The sequence below is a fragment of the Balaenoptera physalus genome (assembly GCF_965194825.1).
Source record: "Balaenoptera physalus genome assembly, chromosome: 5".
Taxonomy (NCBI): domain Eukaryota; kingdom Metazoa; phylum Chordata; class Mammalia; order Artiodactyla; family Balaenopteridae; genus Balaenoptera; species Balaenoptera physalus.
In genome coordinates this window covers 1811567-1827500 of record NC_138884.1, presented here as the reverse complement: position 1 = coordinate 1827500, position 15934 = coordinate 1811567, and the positions used below count along the sequence as shown (strand labels likewise).

General features: G+C 35.5%; 1 protein-coding gene across 9 annotated transcripts in view; it reads right to left on the bottom strand.

Annotated features, from left to right (window-relative positions):
• Positions 1-15934, bottom strand: part of GRIA2 (glutamate ionotropic receptor AMPA type subunit 2) — a 169690-nt gene that overhangs the window by 5875 nt on the left and 147881 nt on the right. For all 9 annotated transcript variants that reach the window (XM_082461692.1, XM_082461699.1, XM_082461693.1 and 6 more), the window contains one exon: positions 93-340. In XM_082461692.1, the coding sequence (XP_082317818.1) occupies positions 93-340 (248 nt within the window). The remainder of the gene's footprint in view (positions 1-92; positions 341-15934) is intronic.

Sequence of the window (15934 nt, the reverse complement as noted above, 5' to 3'; positions counted from 1 at the left end):
CATATACAAACCATGAGAGAGTCTTAAAGACACATCAGGGTAGGTGGGATACTATAACAACATTTAGCATATTGTTATACTATTCCACCCACCTTAATGAGGATCCTTTAGGTGTGGCGATGCCATAGCCTTTGGAATCCAGGTTCCCACCAACTTTCATGGTGTCGCAAGGCTTCCTCTGCTCAATGTACTCGTTCATGGTGGATTCCAGTAAGTAAGCGTATTTCCCTTTGGACTTGCGCACTCTGGCCACTCCTTCGGCTGTGGTCCTCACGAACACCGAGGGCTCTGCGCTTCTCATGTAGGTCCACATTTTATCAAACACTGCAATTTTAGATCTCTGTGGAAGAAGAGAGGTGCCAGGTACAGTTCAGAGGTGACCCTAAATGTTTTGACAAAACACACAGGGAGGCAGGACTTTTCCAAACGATCGTAGGCGGTATATAGAACACAGACCCGTCTCCATCTTTTAACATTTTGTCCTTAATAACGATTTTATTATTATGGCCAAAACATTTTCCTTTACAAGGACCTCATACGTCATTATGGCACATTTTAGCTGTAAATAAAATACTGCGCCCTCAAGAAGCAATCTGAAAAGGTCACACGACAAAAGAAGTTGAAAAATACACTACATTACCTCTAGGAATAATTCAAGTTAAGAGACAAGCAAAAGGATGTCTTCACTGCTGAAATCCTAAATGATCTATTCCTAGTTAATGGCAGAGCAGGAGTCTGTGTTAATGGGTCAGGCATATACACAGTAAGATCCTAATGCAATGCCCATTATCTAGAGAATAAAGAAAATAATGCTGGAAAGCTCTATTAGATACTGACTGAAATTTTTCTAGAATAACACTGATTTTTCAAAGAAATATCCTTCGGGCATTAAAATTTTATTTTAATTAAACAGAAAAGTTTTAGTGATTGTTCAAGCACCAAAATACTGTTTATTACACTATCTACTGAAAAAAAAACCCACATTCTTAAAGGTGACATGTATGAAAAAAAGGAAGGCCTAACTGCAGCAGTATAATTGAGGGAATATTTACTTTAAACATTAATTGACTCAAAAGCAAAGAGAGAAGACCTCAAAAGTATCATTGAATACTTTCTTCAGAGTAAAAAGAAAGCCAAGCAGAGTTGGAAAGTCATAGCATTTGAATGTCTGCTTACTTTTCTATTCACAGTTTTCTCAAGTGACTTCCACCCCTCTTGGGGTAGGTGACTGTGAATAACCCCTTTTATTACAGGAAGTCTGAAATGGAAACTTGAACTTGAAAACTTCCTTTGAAGGTTCATGAGGCTTTGGGACTTTTTGTTTGTTTGTTTTTTTACTCTAAGGAATTTAAAAAATATAACCTTTATCATAGAAAAAGCAAGAATAAATCCAATAAGCAGACATAATATAAATCCAAATTTGCTTAAAATGCTGCCCTAGGGAGAAGAGTAGCTTTACATATATGTGAAAGCGCTGTATTTTGGTGAAAATTCACGGTCAAGAGTAAATGAAGTATGGAGTAGGCTTACATCGCTGGAGTTTAGAATACACGTAACAGGGAGAGGTGATCAGACATTGGCTGCATTTTTTTTATTGTGCCCAAGTGAATAGGGGCTGCAGTGCTGAGACAGCCCATGGGCCATGTCAGCCCTGTTGTCTGGGCTACGAAAAGACCCAGATGTCCTTCCCCAAACGTATTTTCACCCCAAATTTATAAAAGTTTCTTACCCATTAATAATATGTCAATCCTTTAATAATGTACCTAAACCACTCTTAAACCTATTCCTATTTCTAAACAATGCCCCTTCTTGAGATCATAGATTTAAACCTTCTTTACCTAGTCAATCAGGCTTCCTCTCTGCCATGAAAATACATCTATGAGGGTGAAAGCTCCATCAGGACACCAACTAGGGAAATGTTAACCTCGTGACCATAGTGAATGGCACAATATCTTAAACATATAGGTTCATAATTAATGTATGCTAAGTGAATATTCTGGAATTGGTTAGAAAGAATACGACCATTTTTTATTTATCTGCCTCTTTGCCTACTGGAGAAGATATTTATATTGTTTTATTCTCCTATATTCTGCCCTCATGTTCTCTACCAAATTGGAAGATGCTACAATATTTGTCTCTGAGTATATACCATGAAATATTATTAAACTTCAAGATCTGTTTGTAATGTGAATTCCCACAAAAAAACAAGGGCTATTGGAACCAAGCAGAACCCTGTAGCTCATCCCCCCAACCCACCACCAAGTACAAAGGCCCCTGCACGTCTCCTACCTCTGGTGGTAGGAAAGCTGAAGTCTCCCAGGCCTCCCTGAGTCACAAAGAGTGGCCTCGAGCAGTTAACGATCAGGACAACAGAGTCACAGACTCAGTGTCTGATGCACCTTCCCGAGTTGTTTTACAGATACTGTAACTGCCACCAGCGGGAAAAAGCCAGACTGCAGCCATGACATGAGCTACTCCAACTTGAGCAGTACTGAGTCTATGGCCAGCACGATTCCAAGAACTGGCCTCAAGAGAATGGGATTAACACGATTGCTCATAATAATCTATGTCTTTGTGGGCATCAAAATAATTGTAGCTTGCTCTGCCCGCATATGTAAGTGGGCAACTAAAATTGTCAGGAAAGAGATGTTATATACTCATGTCGACATCTTCCACTCTGAGAATACAGCGCCCCATGTCAGCGTGAAGAAGTTGCAGAAGATGGACCTTTGCCCCTGATCCCATAGAAATGGAATGATGTTTGACAGTGGGGAATTGAAAGCAGCTCTTTGCCCATTTCCTATTGACCCATTTCTGTCCCCCTCTAACCTTAAAAACCTAATTATAGGAACAAGATCACTAAGCAATGTAACTTAACTCCTGACTTATGCTCTCCTGAATGTACACCACGCCTTGCCCAACGTGTTGATTCTTTTCCTAGTTTAAAAGGAGGAAGAATGAAGAATTCAGCAGGTAAAAATGAGTAGCTCTCCACCCCCAACAGCTGCCCTAAGCAATCCTGCAGGCAGATCACGCAGGAAGATAACGTCGGAAGAACGTCAGCCAGTCTGCACGCCGTGAAGGATGAGGCAGAACCCAACCTCCTGCCTCGATAATTCACTGAGATTCTTTCCCCATTTTTCCCTTAAAAGCCTATCACGACTGAGCAGAATCTTCGGAGTTGGTCTCAGGACAAGAGAATGAGAATTCTTCATTCTTCTCACCAGGTTGCTGGCTTTTCTGATTAAAGCAGTTTTCTTACTACCAACACTTGCCTCTCTAACTATTGGCTTTTGAGTGGTAAGCAGCCGAACCTGAGTTTGGTAACAATATCAAAATGTTTTGGAACAAAATCATAGGCTGATAGATTTCAAAATGAAGTTACACAATTTGTTAAATAAAATCATCCATTAAATATGTCAATTATTCCAAGTTTGAACTATCAATTTTGGATCATTAAAATATTACATAAAATGTTTCATAAATATGGATACTCTTCAGAGAAAATCCAAAAAATAGCAATGAAGTAAAAGGAAAAATACAAATTAAACTCAAGATAACTTCTCTTTAAAGACTACAGTTTTGAGAGGACATTTAAATGACGTTCGTCATGTCAAAGCTAATATTCACTTAGTGAAGGAAAATGTCCTATTTCATTCATAAATGCTTTCCCATTAGTTTAAATGTATTTCTCAATGTATGAATAGAATATTCTTTGTAAAGAGTAAAGGCTTTTAACAAGCAATCTAGGAAAAAAACGCACACAGCTATATAGTGTTTTGATTAAGTTACTCCATCTCCGTCAGTGGTTTTTGTCTCACTTGGAAGATAAGCAAGTTCTGACATGTTAATCTAGACCTACAAAGTACAGGCTTCTATTAAGTTAAATCAGTCACTGTTAATAATCAGGCTTCACACATATTATAACATGGCATTTTAACTGAGCAGGAGTTTATGATATAATTATGGATTAATAAAATCTACAATTTATCTGAGATCTGAAAATACGCATGGCTGATTTGCATAAAACTGAAAGGAATTTTTTCATAGGTCAGAATTTTTGAAAGTTATACATTTTTTTCACAATGGGTTAATTCATTTGTCTCCCAGGTGTTAGTTTACTGCTTACTTTCTTAACAAAGTTAGTGAACTGTATTCATAACCATATCTGTTCAACAATATTTGTTTGAACAGATTTGGCCAAAGGTGTGCAAGTACAGTAATTCACAAACAATACAATTCTGTTATGTTGAAAACTATCATCCATTAGGACAAGGCATTTATTGATTTGAACTTTCTAGCTGCCTTCAAAAAAAGACTAGGGAAAATCAGACTACATTTTGTACTGAGAGACAGTTCAAGGGATTTGTGTTTAATTTCTATTGACAATATCAGAAAAGTTATTAGCCTGAACTAAATAACTAAATAGGTGATGCCTAGAAATCCTGTTCTCCAAAACCACAGCAATCAAAAAAGTAACCTGCAGGAAAGCAACACAAAGGCAAAGTGAAATTCTCCCCTAGGTTTCCCATCCAAGAGCCTGAATGATAACTTATCATTATTTTATTGCCAAGACAGTTTAAGTGACAATGTTTAATTTCACCTAATCTGCAAGTTAATGGTCTGAGACACTGGAAAGCACACTACAGTCTTCAGCCTCTTGACCACTTGTTTCTTAGAATATATTTACAAATAGACTAAAATGAAAAAAAAAAAACAGGGATTTTTTTCCTGGGTTAATAATAATCCCATGTACAAAAAATAGAACTTCTTATTAATATTCCATATTTCAGCAATTCAAATTACAGACATTATTCTACATCAAAAGCATCCAGAAAATTTGGGCAACTGTCTGAAAACTGCAAGTCACATACTGATCGAATGGATTCAATCAGCCTCTTTGTGTGGACTTCAAAAATGAGTGCCAGGCAATGATGATCGCTACCCTCATAAGCAGTGTCTAAATTTGAGCATGTTTTAGCACAGTAGAAGAGGGAACACAAGCAAACCATTCTGGCCTTTTAAGTAAACCACATACTTTTCTATCATTTGTAATACTAGTCTGAGTTCTTGTCCTGAGAGAAGACAATGATGTGATGAAGAAGGAAAATGAAGGGCTGGGACAGCGGTTTCCAATCTCTGTTTCCAAGATGGCAAGTTCCAAGATGGCCCTAGGTAAAAGTTCTAAGTCTTTCTCAGGATCATTACAATTTCCTTTCCTACCTCTCCGCAAATCTAAGTGTCCACCACAGCTAAGCCAAGGAACACTGTACTTTCTAAGTTTACATATTAAATCAAGGAAACTACTCTTTCAGGACGTATGATAAAATGAAGTGAATTTCTTCAGGATGGCATCTGCCATCACATTTTGATGAAGAGATAAGTGGCACTTTGTTAAGAGGAGATAAATCACAGCTTGGTCAAGACAACACTGATTATCTTGTGTTTCTTAAGGAGTCAAGGCTCTTTGAACATGGCTCTTCAATTCCCTTCCCATACTTTGATATGATATTAGTCATAGGGATATCAATTTGACTAATATTTCATAGAAAATAATTTTAATATTTCCTTCGAGGGAAAATATACCCATTGTCTAGTACTGTTGGGGAAAAGTTCTATATAAAGTAAACACGCACGATATAATTATATCTAAGAAAACAATGGCTGCTTTTCTTGTGAAAGAAGCCAACAGTCATTGTAATTTAATTTTATTTTTTCCTCATATACAGTAATACAGGCATTAATTTCTCTACCAGCTAAATAAGCCTTTTTCCTGTTGGGAAAAAGTGACTTTTTAAAGGAAATGGTTATTATCCTTATGAGACATACACAGGTTTTCAAGAGTTAAGAAAATACTTGTGCTTCCTGGCAGACATTCCTTACTGCTTAGTCTATTAACTCTTACACAGTTCACTTTCCAAAAAAAAAAAACAAAGCAAACAAAAAAACAAAAACAAAAAAACCTTATTTACCCACTAATTTCTAATAAAATATCAGATACCTTCTCACAATGTCAGCAGAACATTTTTTGCTAGCATGGGAGTTCTAAATGATTTCCAAATACGAATGATGTCCAAAGGTTCTAAACAGAGATTCCTGAATGGCTGATATGACTTTAGCCCAGGGGTAAGTTTATAAAGTTGTTGGAGCCCCACTCCCAATTATAATAATTTTTAGATCTCACTTTCACTTTGAACATTAATAGAGACACTTTTCATGAAAACCTCTCTTTTCTTTCTAGGAAAATTACAATGTCTGAGATAGTATAACAACTAATAAGAAGGTAATTCTATCTGTGGGTGAAAAACCTTGACCTAGAGCCTCCTGAATGTGAAGATTAGAGAGTCATTAATAACCTGTGAATAAATAACCTATATTTTCTAAGCCATTAGGTTGACATTCTATAAAAACGTGTATTTAAGACAAAAGAGAATTGCCCTTCCTTTTAAAATTTCATCATTTTTCCTGATTCGTTAGCCTTCCTGTGGAACTCATAGCAGGGCCCATCGCTTCATTCTAGATGTAAACAGAAATTCACACTGTCCCTGGAAACTACTTTTATCAGGCAAAAAAGAATTCTACAGTAGTGGGATTGCTGGGTCATATGGTAATTCTATTTTTAGTTTTTTAAGGAACCTCCATACTGTTCTCCATAGTGGCTGCATCAATTTACATTCCCACCAACAGTGCAAGAGGGTTCCCTTTTCTCCACATCCTCTCCAGCATTTATTGTTTGTAGATATTTTGATGATGGCCATTCTGACCGGTGTGAGGTGATACCTCCCTGAGAAAACCATAATTCAAAAAGATACATGTACCCCAATGTTCACTGTAGCACTATTTACAATAGCCAAGACACAGAAGCAACCTAAAAGTCCATCGACAGAAGGATGGATAAAGAAGACATAGTACATATATACAAATATTACTCAGCTATATAGAGGAAAGAAATAGGTCATTTGTAGAGATGTGGATGGACCTAGAGTCTATCATACAGAGTGAAGTAAGTCAGAAAGAGAAAAATAAATATTGTATATTAACGCATATATGTGGAATCTAGAAAAATGGTACAGATGAACCTATTTGCAGGGCAGGAATAGAGATGTAGACGTAGAGAATGGACATGTGGACACAGCGGGGGAAGGGGAGGGTGGGATGAATTGAGAGATTAGGATTGACATAAATACACTACCATGTGTAAAATAGATAGCTAGTGGGAACCTGCTGTATAGCACAGGGAGCTCAGCTCGGTGCTCTGTGATGACCTAGATGGGTGGGATGGGAGGGGGTGGGAGGGAGATCCAAGAGGGAGGGGGGGTATGTATACATATAGCTGAATCGCTTCATTGTACGGCAGAAACTAACACAGTTATAAAGCAAATTATAAAGTAAATCAATTGTATTCCAATAAAAATAATTAAAAGCCAAAAAAAAAAAAAAAAGAATTCCACATAGGTTTCATTCTGTTATTCTTTGCTGTTTACAGATATGCCATCCCTACACAAATTTGTCTGTGCTTCTGAGTTATAGTCACTTATTTGAGATCAAAAATTTAAAAATCCACAAGCATACACTGGAATTTTAATTTTCTGTAGTAAGGTTCCCCCTGAGTAGAGTGCATCTGTTGTTCATCTTCTATTCAGATATAATTTCCAACATAAACAACATATAGTCAAATTGAATCGAGGAAATCTTAATATTTTGAATTGCGTGTCTCTTGTCACTTTCTGTGTTGTGCTTCACTAGAAGTCTTCACAGCCCCGCATCTCTCTGGATGAAGCTAAATTATATAATACTGACTTGGAAAACTTCATCTTTCTACAGTTTTCTTTACTATGTATATTAAATACGAATGGTATTTAAACATCAAAGATTATAAAATTACTTTTGTGAAACTCTTACAAAACAAGTTGTAGGAGGAGAAAAGCCTGTGGCCTTGGTACACAGTCCTGGAGAGAAGTGAAGAGGTCAGCGAAGGAAAGAACCGAATGGTTAGCAAAATAAGAGAAATGTGAGAAAGCATTGGGATTTCATGAACTAAGGGAGGAAAACGTACCAAAAGAATTTGCACAGTGGTATTAAACATGGCATCATTTATACATAGCATGAAAACACACACAAAACAGTTCAACATGGCAAGAATGGCATTAAGTGACTCTTTTTAGGAAGGTTATTTTCAAAGTTCTAAGGGAGGTCAGATTTGAAAGAATGAAGGAGAGAGTGGCTGGAATGGAAAAAGGGGCCTTAGGAAGCAAATTTATAAATTTATCAGCTAAAGGAAAGGAAGAAGAAAAAATGAAGATAAAGGAAAGTACTGTCCCAAGAAGGACTTTACAACATTGTGGAACATCTAAACATAGATTGAAGGCCAGGGAGAAGTAGCCTGTGGAGACAGAAAGACTAAAGACATAATTAGGGTATCAATTTTAGAGCAACATCTTTGATAATTAGAAAGAGAGGCTGTCAAAGGCCATGATGGGGATATTAGCTTTACAGACAAAGGCACAACTATTCCTCTGACTGGTAGGATAAAAATCTGAAGAGTAAATTACACTGGCAAATAGAAGATCTAAATCTTCTTTTATGCCTTTGTCCAACACTAGAAGTGGTTTTGTTTTAATGTGATTCCCCCAGTAAAAACCACTCCTTGTAATGAAAATTTTGAAGTAGAACATTACTTATCTCCTCAACATACTTGAATAGTATTTGATTTAGGTTACTTAGAAGAGAGTACAATACTTAAGACATAAATCCATGTTGTCCTCATTTCAGGGGCTTTAATTGCGAACACTAACACAAGACTTTGGAAGGTGGTAGTCCCACTGTATACATACCAAGGAAACATTGTATTTATATTCCAATACGTAAATTCATTTTTGAGGGTATAAGCTGAGAACATGCTGTGAAACATAAATAAAAACAGTATCATAATAAAAAAGTGCTTTGAAACTTGGCTCTTATTTCATAGTTTTGATACTACTTTTTCACTTCATTTGCCAACAATAGCAACACAAAAATGAAAGAAAAAAAAAAAAAAACCGAGAAAACCTAGAAAGTGTTCAGTATGTTAAGTATAATTGTCATGTATGATAAAAATCCCTAGACCTCTTCTAAGTCTTTTTAAATCAGTTTTGCTAATGAAAGTTTATGTCATAAAACTAAGACTATTTTTTAGGTTTTTCTTTAAATTTAAAAAGAAGTGCACTATTTTCCCTGATGGAAAAAAAAACCAAAAACCAAAAAACCGCAGCTACAGAAATGGTCCCTGCACATTAAGGGGGAAGGGAAAATTAACAAGTTGTGTCATACAAATAAATATTTTTAGAGAATTTAATTCTATCAACTTAACACTTCTTACTCATCTTTTAGCTAAAAAACATGAGTTTTTGCTCATATATTGATTTTTTAATACAATCAAAAACCACACCATTTGCTTCATGTAAAAAAAAAATAGGAAACATTTGAACAAAGTCAATATGAATATTTTCTTAGACATTCCTTTGCTCGCTTAGTTTTAGTAAAATTTGATGTTTAACACTGTAACTTCTTGGATTTAAAATAAAAGAAAAATTTATATTCAGAAATTGTCAATTCCTTGAAGTCACGAGTCAAGTCAGTGGGAAATATTTTTAGAATCATTAAAATCAGATGTCTGAAGTAATTATGAACATTTTATATGAAGTCTCACAGTATGTTTTTCTCTTTCTTATTAAAATGCAATAATTACCTATTTATAAATGATCGCAGTTAATAAAATATTTTACAGAAGTGTGGTTTGATTTGTTTGAGTTCATGAGGATTTTTCTATATGGGTAATATGTCATTTTAAATAAAACTAATTCTCCAATAATATTAACAAGATTCACCTTAAACTATATTTCTAGCGATTTCTCAGTTTCTTAAAAACTGAACAAGTATTTATGAAAGCATATAACTAAAAGCATTTTTAACAGCTTAAAATTTTCAAAGGATTAGCACTGGAATGGACCTTAAAAATCACTTACTGTATTCCAAGCCGTTTATTTTAGAAGCAAAGACTCAGAGAGATTAAATAACTTGTCTAAATTAGCATAGTTTGTCAGCCCCAGAAGAGCCAAGACTACAATCTGGATACTCAAATCTTCAATACATGTGTATATGCACTAAATCAGAAAAACACTGAAGAGCAGTATTCAGATAAGCAATGTTTTATTATGAAGAAACAAATCACTTGACAATATTATAAAATTTAGAGAAATTCAGTTAAATATTTCTGTATAATTTATTAAAAAGTAAACTGAGGCTTAAATAAATTGGATTTGTGGCAGCATTTTAATCAACAAAAAGCAAAGCTAAGTTATGCCTCAGTGTCCTCGTTGGCATTTTGAAATTACTTTCAAATGTGAAAAATAGAGTCAGGTTAATGCATATATTATTAATAGAATCATATCCTTCTGATTATTTTCTGCTTGGAAAATGATGTCTTTAAATTTTAAAATGTAATTGGTATTTCCATACGTTTTCGTTCCCTTACAAATGGTAAATGTCAGTACTAAAGTGTTCTACTAATACATCTTATTTATTACCCATATGTGCACACAGGCATATAATGTGAATTGATAAAGCAAGAGGAAGAGCAAGTGGTCCCCTATGGTCACGTCTTTTATTTTTAATAGAGTTACTCAATTAACCCATTTAAGGTCTATAGTGAACAGATATCCTGAGTATCATCAATGTTTGACAAAATAGCTCATATTATCCTTGTGGATTAAATGGAGAGTTATGGCTATCAGAATTAGATGGGCTTATAATTAAAATATCAGTCACACCCAAAGAGTATTGGTTATTAATTAACATGCAAATACTGAGCTGAAGGGAAACTTTTGTTACAGCACTGATTCCATACATAGCCCCACTGTGTTCAGCGTTTCAGTCAATTTGGATGAATACATAAATGACAAATGCTTCAAAGTTTCAGATATTTATATAATAGATAACAGAATCAATATTTCAATTTTATGGGCTTGGGCAAATAAGCCAAAATCCAAGGTAAAATTTAACAAGGATGAAGACAATATCCGACGCGTGGTTTCAATCAACTGCATACTCACAGAATGAAAGACATGAGGCTAAACAAAATTCACCTTAAAATCACCCAGGTTTTCAGTAAGCAACACTTTTAGGGCAAGCTATTAGTATGCTACAGTTACCACAAAAGCTAATAGACTTGAGGGTTTTAAATGGAATCAAGTCTAGGTAACAGAGCTGTAACTTCAAATACCCTGAGGGCCAAGAAGGAAATGTGAGTGAGTGAAACAGACAGGAAGGCGGTAGTATAGAATGGTGTGTCTGTAGTAACTGGAGAGTCATTCTCTAGCTAAAGGCATTCTTTTTTTCCCTCCTTTTAAAAAAAGAAAATGTAAACACTATGTTGCCAAAGAACACAAGTGTTCAGGTTGAAATTGGTCTGAAATCTGAATTGTCAGATTCTGGCTAAAATCCTTTCTAGTTAGAAAAAGTCACACACCATGTCTAGACACCACACTTTAAGAATAATACTGGGAATTCCCTGGCTGTCCAGTGGTTAGGACTCCACATTGTCACTGCCGATGGCCCAGGTTCAATCCCTGGTCGGGAAACCAAGATCCCACAAGCCACATGGTGGGAACAAAAAAAAAAAAAAGAAGAATATTGAGAAACCTACATTTAAAAGGTAAAGATATAGAATGAAGGGTTTGAAAACATAATTCAGAATTCTTAGGCTGGGTAATGGGAAAATTTAAGGAAGAGATGATAGTTATTTCCATGTATTTGATTCATCTGTATTATGAAAATGAAAGCAATTACTAAAGTCAGAATTAGGACCAGTATATGAAAATACTTAGGAGGCAAGTTTTAGTTCCAAAGATCTTGCTAAAAACTCTTAACAATGAAAACTGCAACAAAGTGGAATTGGATGTTAGCTGTCTGAGATTACCAAGGATCAGAAATAAGTTCTTCTTCAATGTGGGATTTGCTCCTAAAACACGTTGATTGAACTTCCTTAACCTCAACAACAAGAATAGAGTGTTTTAAGTGTGGAATTTTTAAAGCAATTAAAAGATGTAGGCAATTACGGGCAAATTTGGGTTCTGTTGGCTCACTATTCTAATCTAAAAGGGTTTGCGATTTTTTGTTGTTGTTTTGAACACGTTTTCGGGGGAGCATAGTGGTTTTGAGAAACACCGCTCTACAGCCTTTGCACTGTACCCTACAACAAGCTAATATTACTCTAGCAAATATTTCTACAGATCCTGCTGGAGGTTTCAGAGTGTTGTTTCAGCACTCTGAGGTTATAAAAAGAAAATAAGGAAGTCCCAATACAAGGACTCAATTTCTTCTAATAATTTTATTTAAGAAAATTGGATTTTAGGGGGGAAACTTTTAATGTGGCTAGTATATTATAATCTAGTATTATAATACAGTTGACCCTTGAACAATTCAGGGGGTTAGTGGCACTGATTTTGATTTTTAAATAAGCAAACAAGCAAAAAATCTTGGAAGTTAAGGGAAGTAACATAAACAACGAAATGGTAGCAAAAGTTACGGAGTACCCACGAAAATACAGTTCATATACACGAGACATGTTGGGTCCCTTAGTTCATCAGTATCAGTAAAAATTTCTTTAGTAAGTCAAAGATACAGTATTTTCTACCTTTCTTACTCTCAAATGTCGCATTACTAACCCAATTTGGGAAGTTTATTGTATTTTGAAATAAACATTTTAAAGACGCTGAAATAAATCATTCAGATAAAAAGATCAAAGTTATTTCATTATTAAGGTATTGCCTTGCCTATAAAAGGATTTAGCTTAAGTCCCCATTCTTTGGCCATGCCAAGAATGAAACACTAGTAAGAAAACTAGTTGGAGCAACATAGTATAGGACAATGACTTTATACTTGAGTAACTTCATATATGTACGAGGACACTAGCCATGTTAAATGTAAACGATATTACATACATTAAATACAGTTGACCATTGAGCACCTAGGTTTGAACTATGAAGGTCCACTTGTTAGCAGATTGTTTTTCACTACATGCGTACTACAGTACCACAGGATCCGAGCTTGGTTAAATCTGTAGATGCAGAACCTTGGATTCAGAGGGCAGACTGTAAAGTTATATGTGGATTTTCAACGGTGCGGTGTCAGAGCCACTAACCCCCTGAATTGTTCAAGGATCAGCTGTATATACTATATTATAATACAGTAGCCACCTTAAAATTTCTATGCATTTATATGTATATATCAGCATATTCATGCCTGCCTCTAATTTTAATACTAATATGCAAAATTTATATTTAATCTTAAGCAATATTTTTTTAAGAAGCAACATCAACCGTAAGATTAGAAGTTCTTATAAATTTAAAATTTTAAATACCGCAAAACATTTCCTACTAACATAGGTTCTTCACTTAGTTTTTGTTTTTTGTGTGTGTCTTATCTAGGGCAGGTTTGGGGTTTTTTTTTTTTCAATTATGTAAAAAAAAATACATGGTATGAAATCTACCTTTATAACAAATTTGTAAGTATACAATACAGTATTGTTAAGTACATACACATTGTTGTACAGGAGATTTCTAGAACTTTTTTCATTTTGAACGACTGATACTTTTCCCACTGAAGACTCTCCATCACCCCACCTCCAACCTCTGGGGACCGCCATTCTCTTTTCTACTTCAGCAGGTGTGACTACTTCAGATGCCTCGTGTAAGTGGAATCTTATGGTATTTGTCCTTCCGTGACTTGCTTATTTCACTTAGCATGACACCCTCAAGGCTCATCCATATTGAAGCTCCTTTTTCTTCTTTAAGGCTGAATAATATTCCGCTGAGTAATAGACCACATTTTCCTTATCTCTTCATCCATGGATGGACATTTAGGTTGTTTCCCTCTCTTGGCTATTGTGAATAACACTACAATGAATGTGGGAGTGCAAATATCTCTTCAAGATGCTGATTTTAACTATTTTGGATAAATATCCAGGAGTAGGATTGCTGAATCATGGGATGGTTCTAGTTTTAACTTTTTGAGGCAACTCCACACTGTTTAACATAGGGACTGCACATTTTGTATTCCCATCAACAGTGCACAAGAGTTTGAATTTCTACACATCCTTACCAACACTTGTTATTTTTTTCTTTTTTTTTTAAATTTATTTATTTTAAATTTATTTATTTTAAATTTATTTATTTTTGGCTGCATTGGGTCTTCTTTGCTGCGTGTGGGCTTTCTCTAGTTGTGGTGAGCGGGGGCTACTCTTCATTGCGGTGTGCGGGCTTCTCATTGCGGTGGCTTCTCTTGTTGGGGAGCATGGGCTCTAGGCGTGCAGGCTTCAGTAGTTGTGGCTCACGGGCTTCAGTAGTTGTGGCTCGTGGGCTCTAGAGTGCAGGCTCAGTAGTTGTGGTGCACGGGCTTAGTTGCTCTGCAGCATGTGGGATCTTCCCGGACCAGGGCTCAAACCCGTGTCCCCTGCATTGGCAGGCAATTCTTAACCACTGCGCCGCCAGGGAAGTCCCTTTTTTCTTTTTTCTAATGGCCATCCTAACTGGTGTGGGGCACTATCTCATTGTGGTGTTGATTTGCATTTCCCTGATGATTAGTGGTATTTAGCATCTTTTCATATAACCTGCTGACCATTTGTTGGTCTTTGGAGAAATGTCCATTCAAGTCCTTTTCCAATTTTTTAATGAGGTTATTAGGTTTTTGCTATTGAGTTGTTAGATATTTTGCATATTTACCTTTATCAGATATATGGTTTCCAAATATGTTCCTCCTCTCCATAGTTTGCCTTTCCACTCTGTGGATTGTTTCCTTTGCTGCACAAAAGCTTTTGAATTTAATGCAGTCCACTGGTCTACTTTTGCTTTTGTCACCTGTGCTCTTAGTGTCATAGCCAAGAAATCCTTGCCAGGACCAAAGTCCTGAAGCTTATCCCCTCTGTTTTCTTATAGAAGCTTTACTGTTTCTGATTTTGCTTTTAGATAGTTAATCCATTTTGGGTTGGTTTCTGTGTATGGTATAATACAAGGGTCCTATTTTGTCCTTTTACATATGGATATCCAGTTATCTCAACACTATCATTTCCCCACTGTGGAGTCTTGATGCCTTTGTCAAAGTTCACTTAAACGTACATGCATGGGTTTATTTCTGGGATCTCTCTTCTGTTCCATTGGCCCATAAATGTGTCTTTATGCCAGTGCCATAATGTTTTGATTACTATACCTTTCTAAAATGTTTTGAAGTCAGGGAGTGTAAGGCTTCCAGCTGTGTTCTTGTTTCTCAAGATTGGTTTAGCTATTTCTGATTCTTTGCATTTCCATATGAATTTTAGGAATGTTTTTCTATTTCTGCAAAAAAAAAAAAAAAAGATTTGATTTTGATAGGGATTGCACTGAATCTTTAGATCACTTTATGTAGTATGGACATTTTACAATATTAAGTCTTTTAATCCATGAACAAGAGATGTCTTTCCATTTATTGTATCTTCTTTAATTTCTTTCAGTAATCTTTTGGAGTTCTCAGCATACAAGTCTTTTACCTCCTTGAATAAGTTTATTCTTAAGTATTATATTTTATTCTTTTTGATGCTGTTGTAAATGAGACTTTTTCTTAATTTTCTTTTCAGATTGTTCATTGTTAGTGTATAGAAATGCAACTGGTATTTGTATATTGATTTTGTATCCTGCAAATTTACTAAATTTCTAACAGTTTTTTGTGGAATTCTTTGAGTTTTCTATATATAAGATCAAGTCATCTGTGAACAGAGATAATTTTACTTATTTTCCAATTTGGGTGCCTTTTATTTCTTTTTCTTGCCTAATTTCTCTGGCTAGAACTTTCAGTACTATGTTGAATAAAGGTGATAAGAATAGGCATCCTTGTCTTGCTACTAATTTAGAAGAAAATGTTTCAG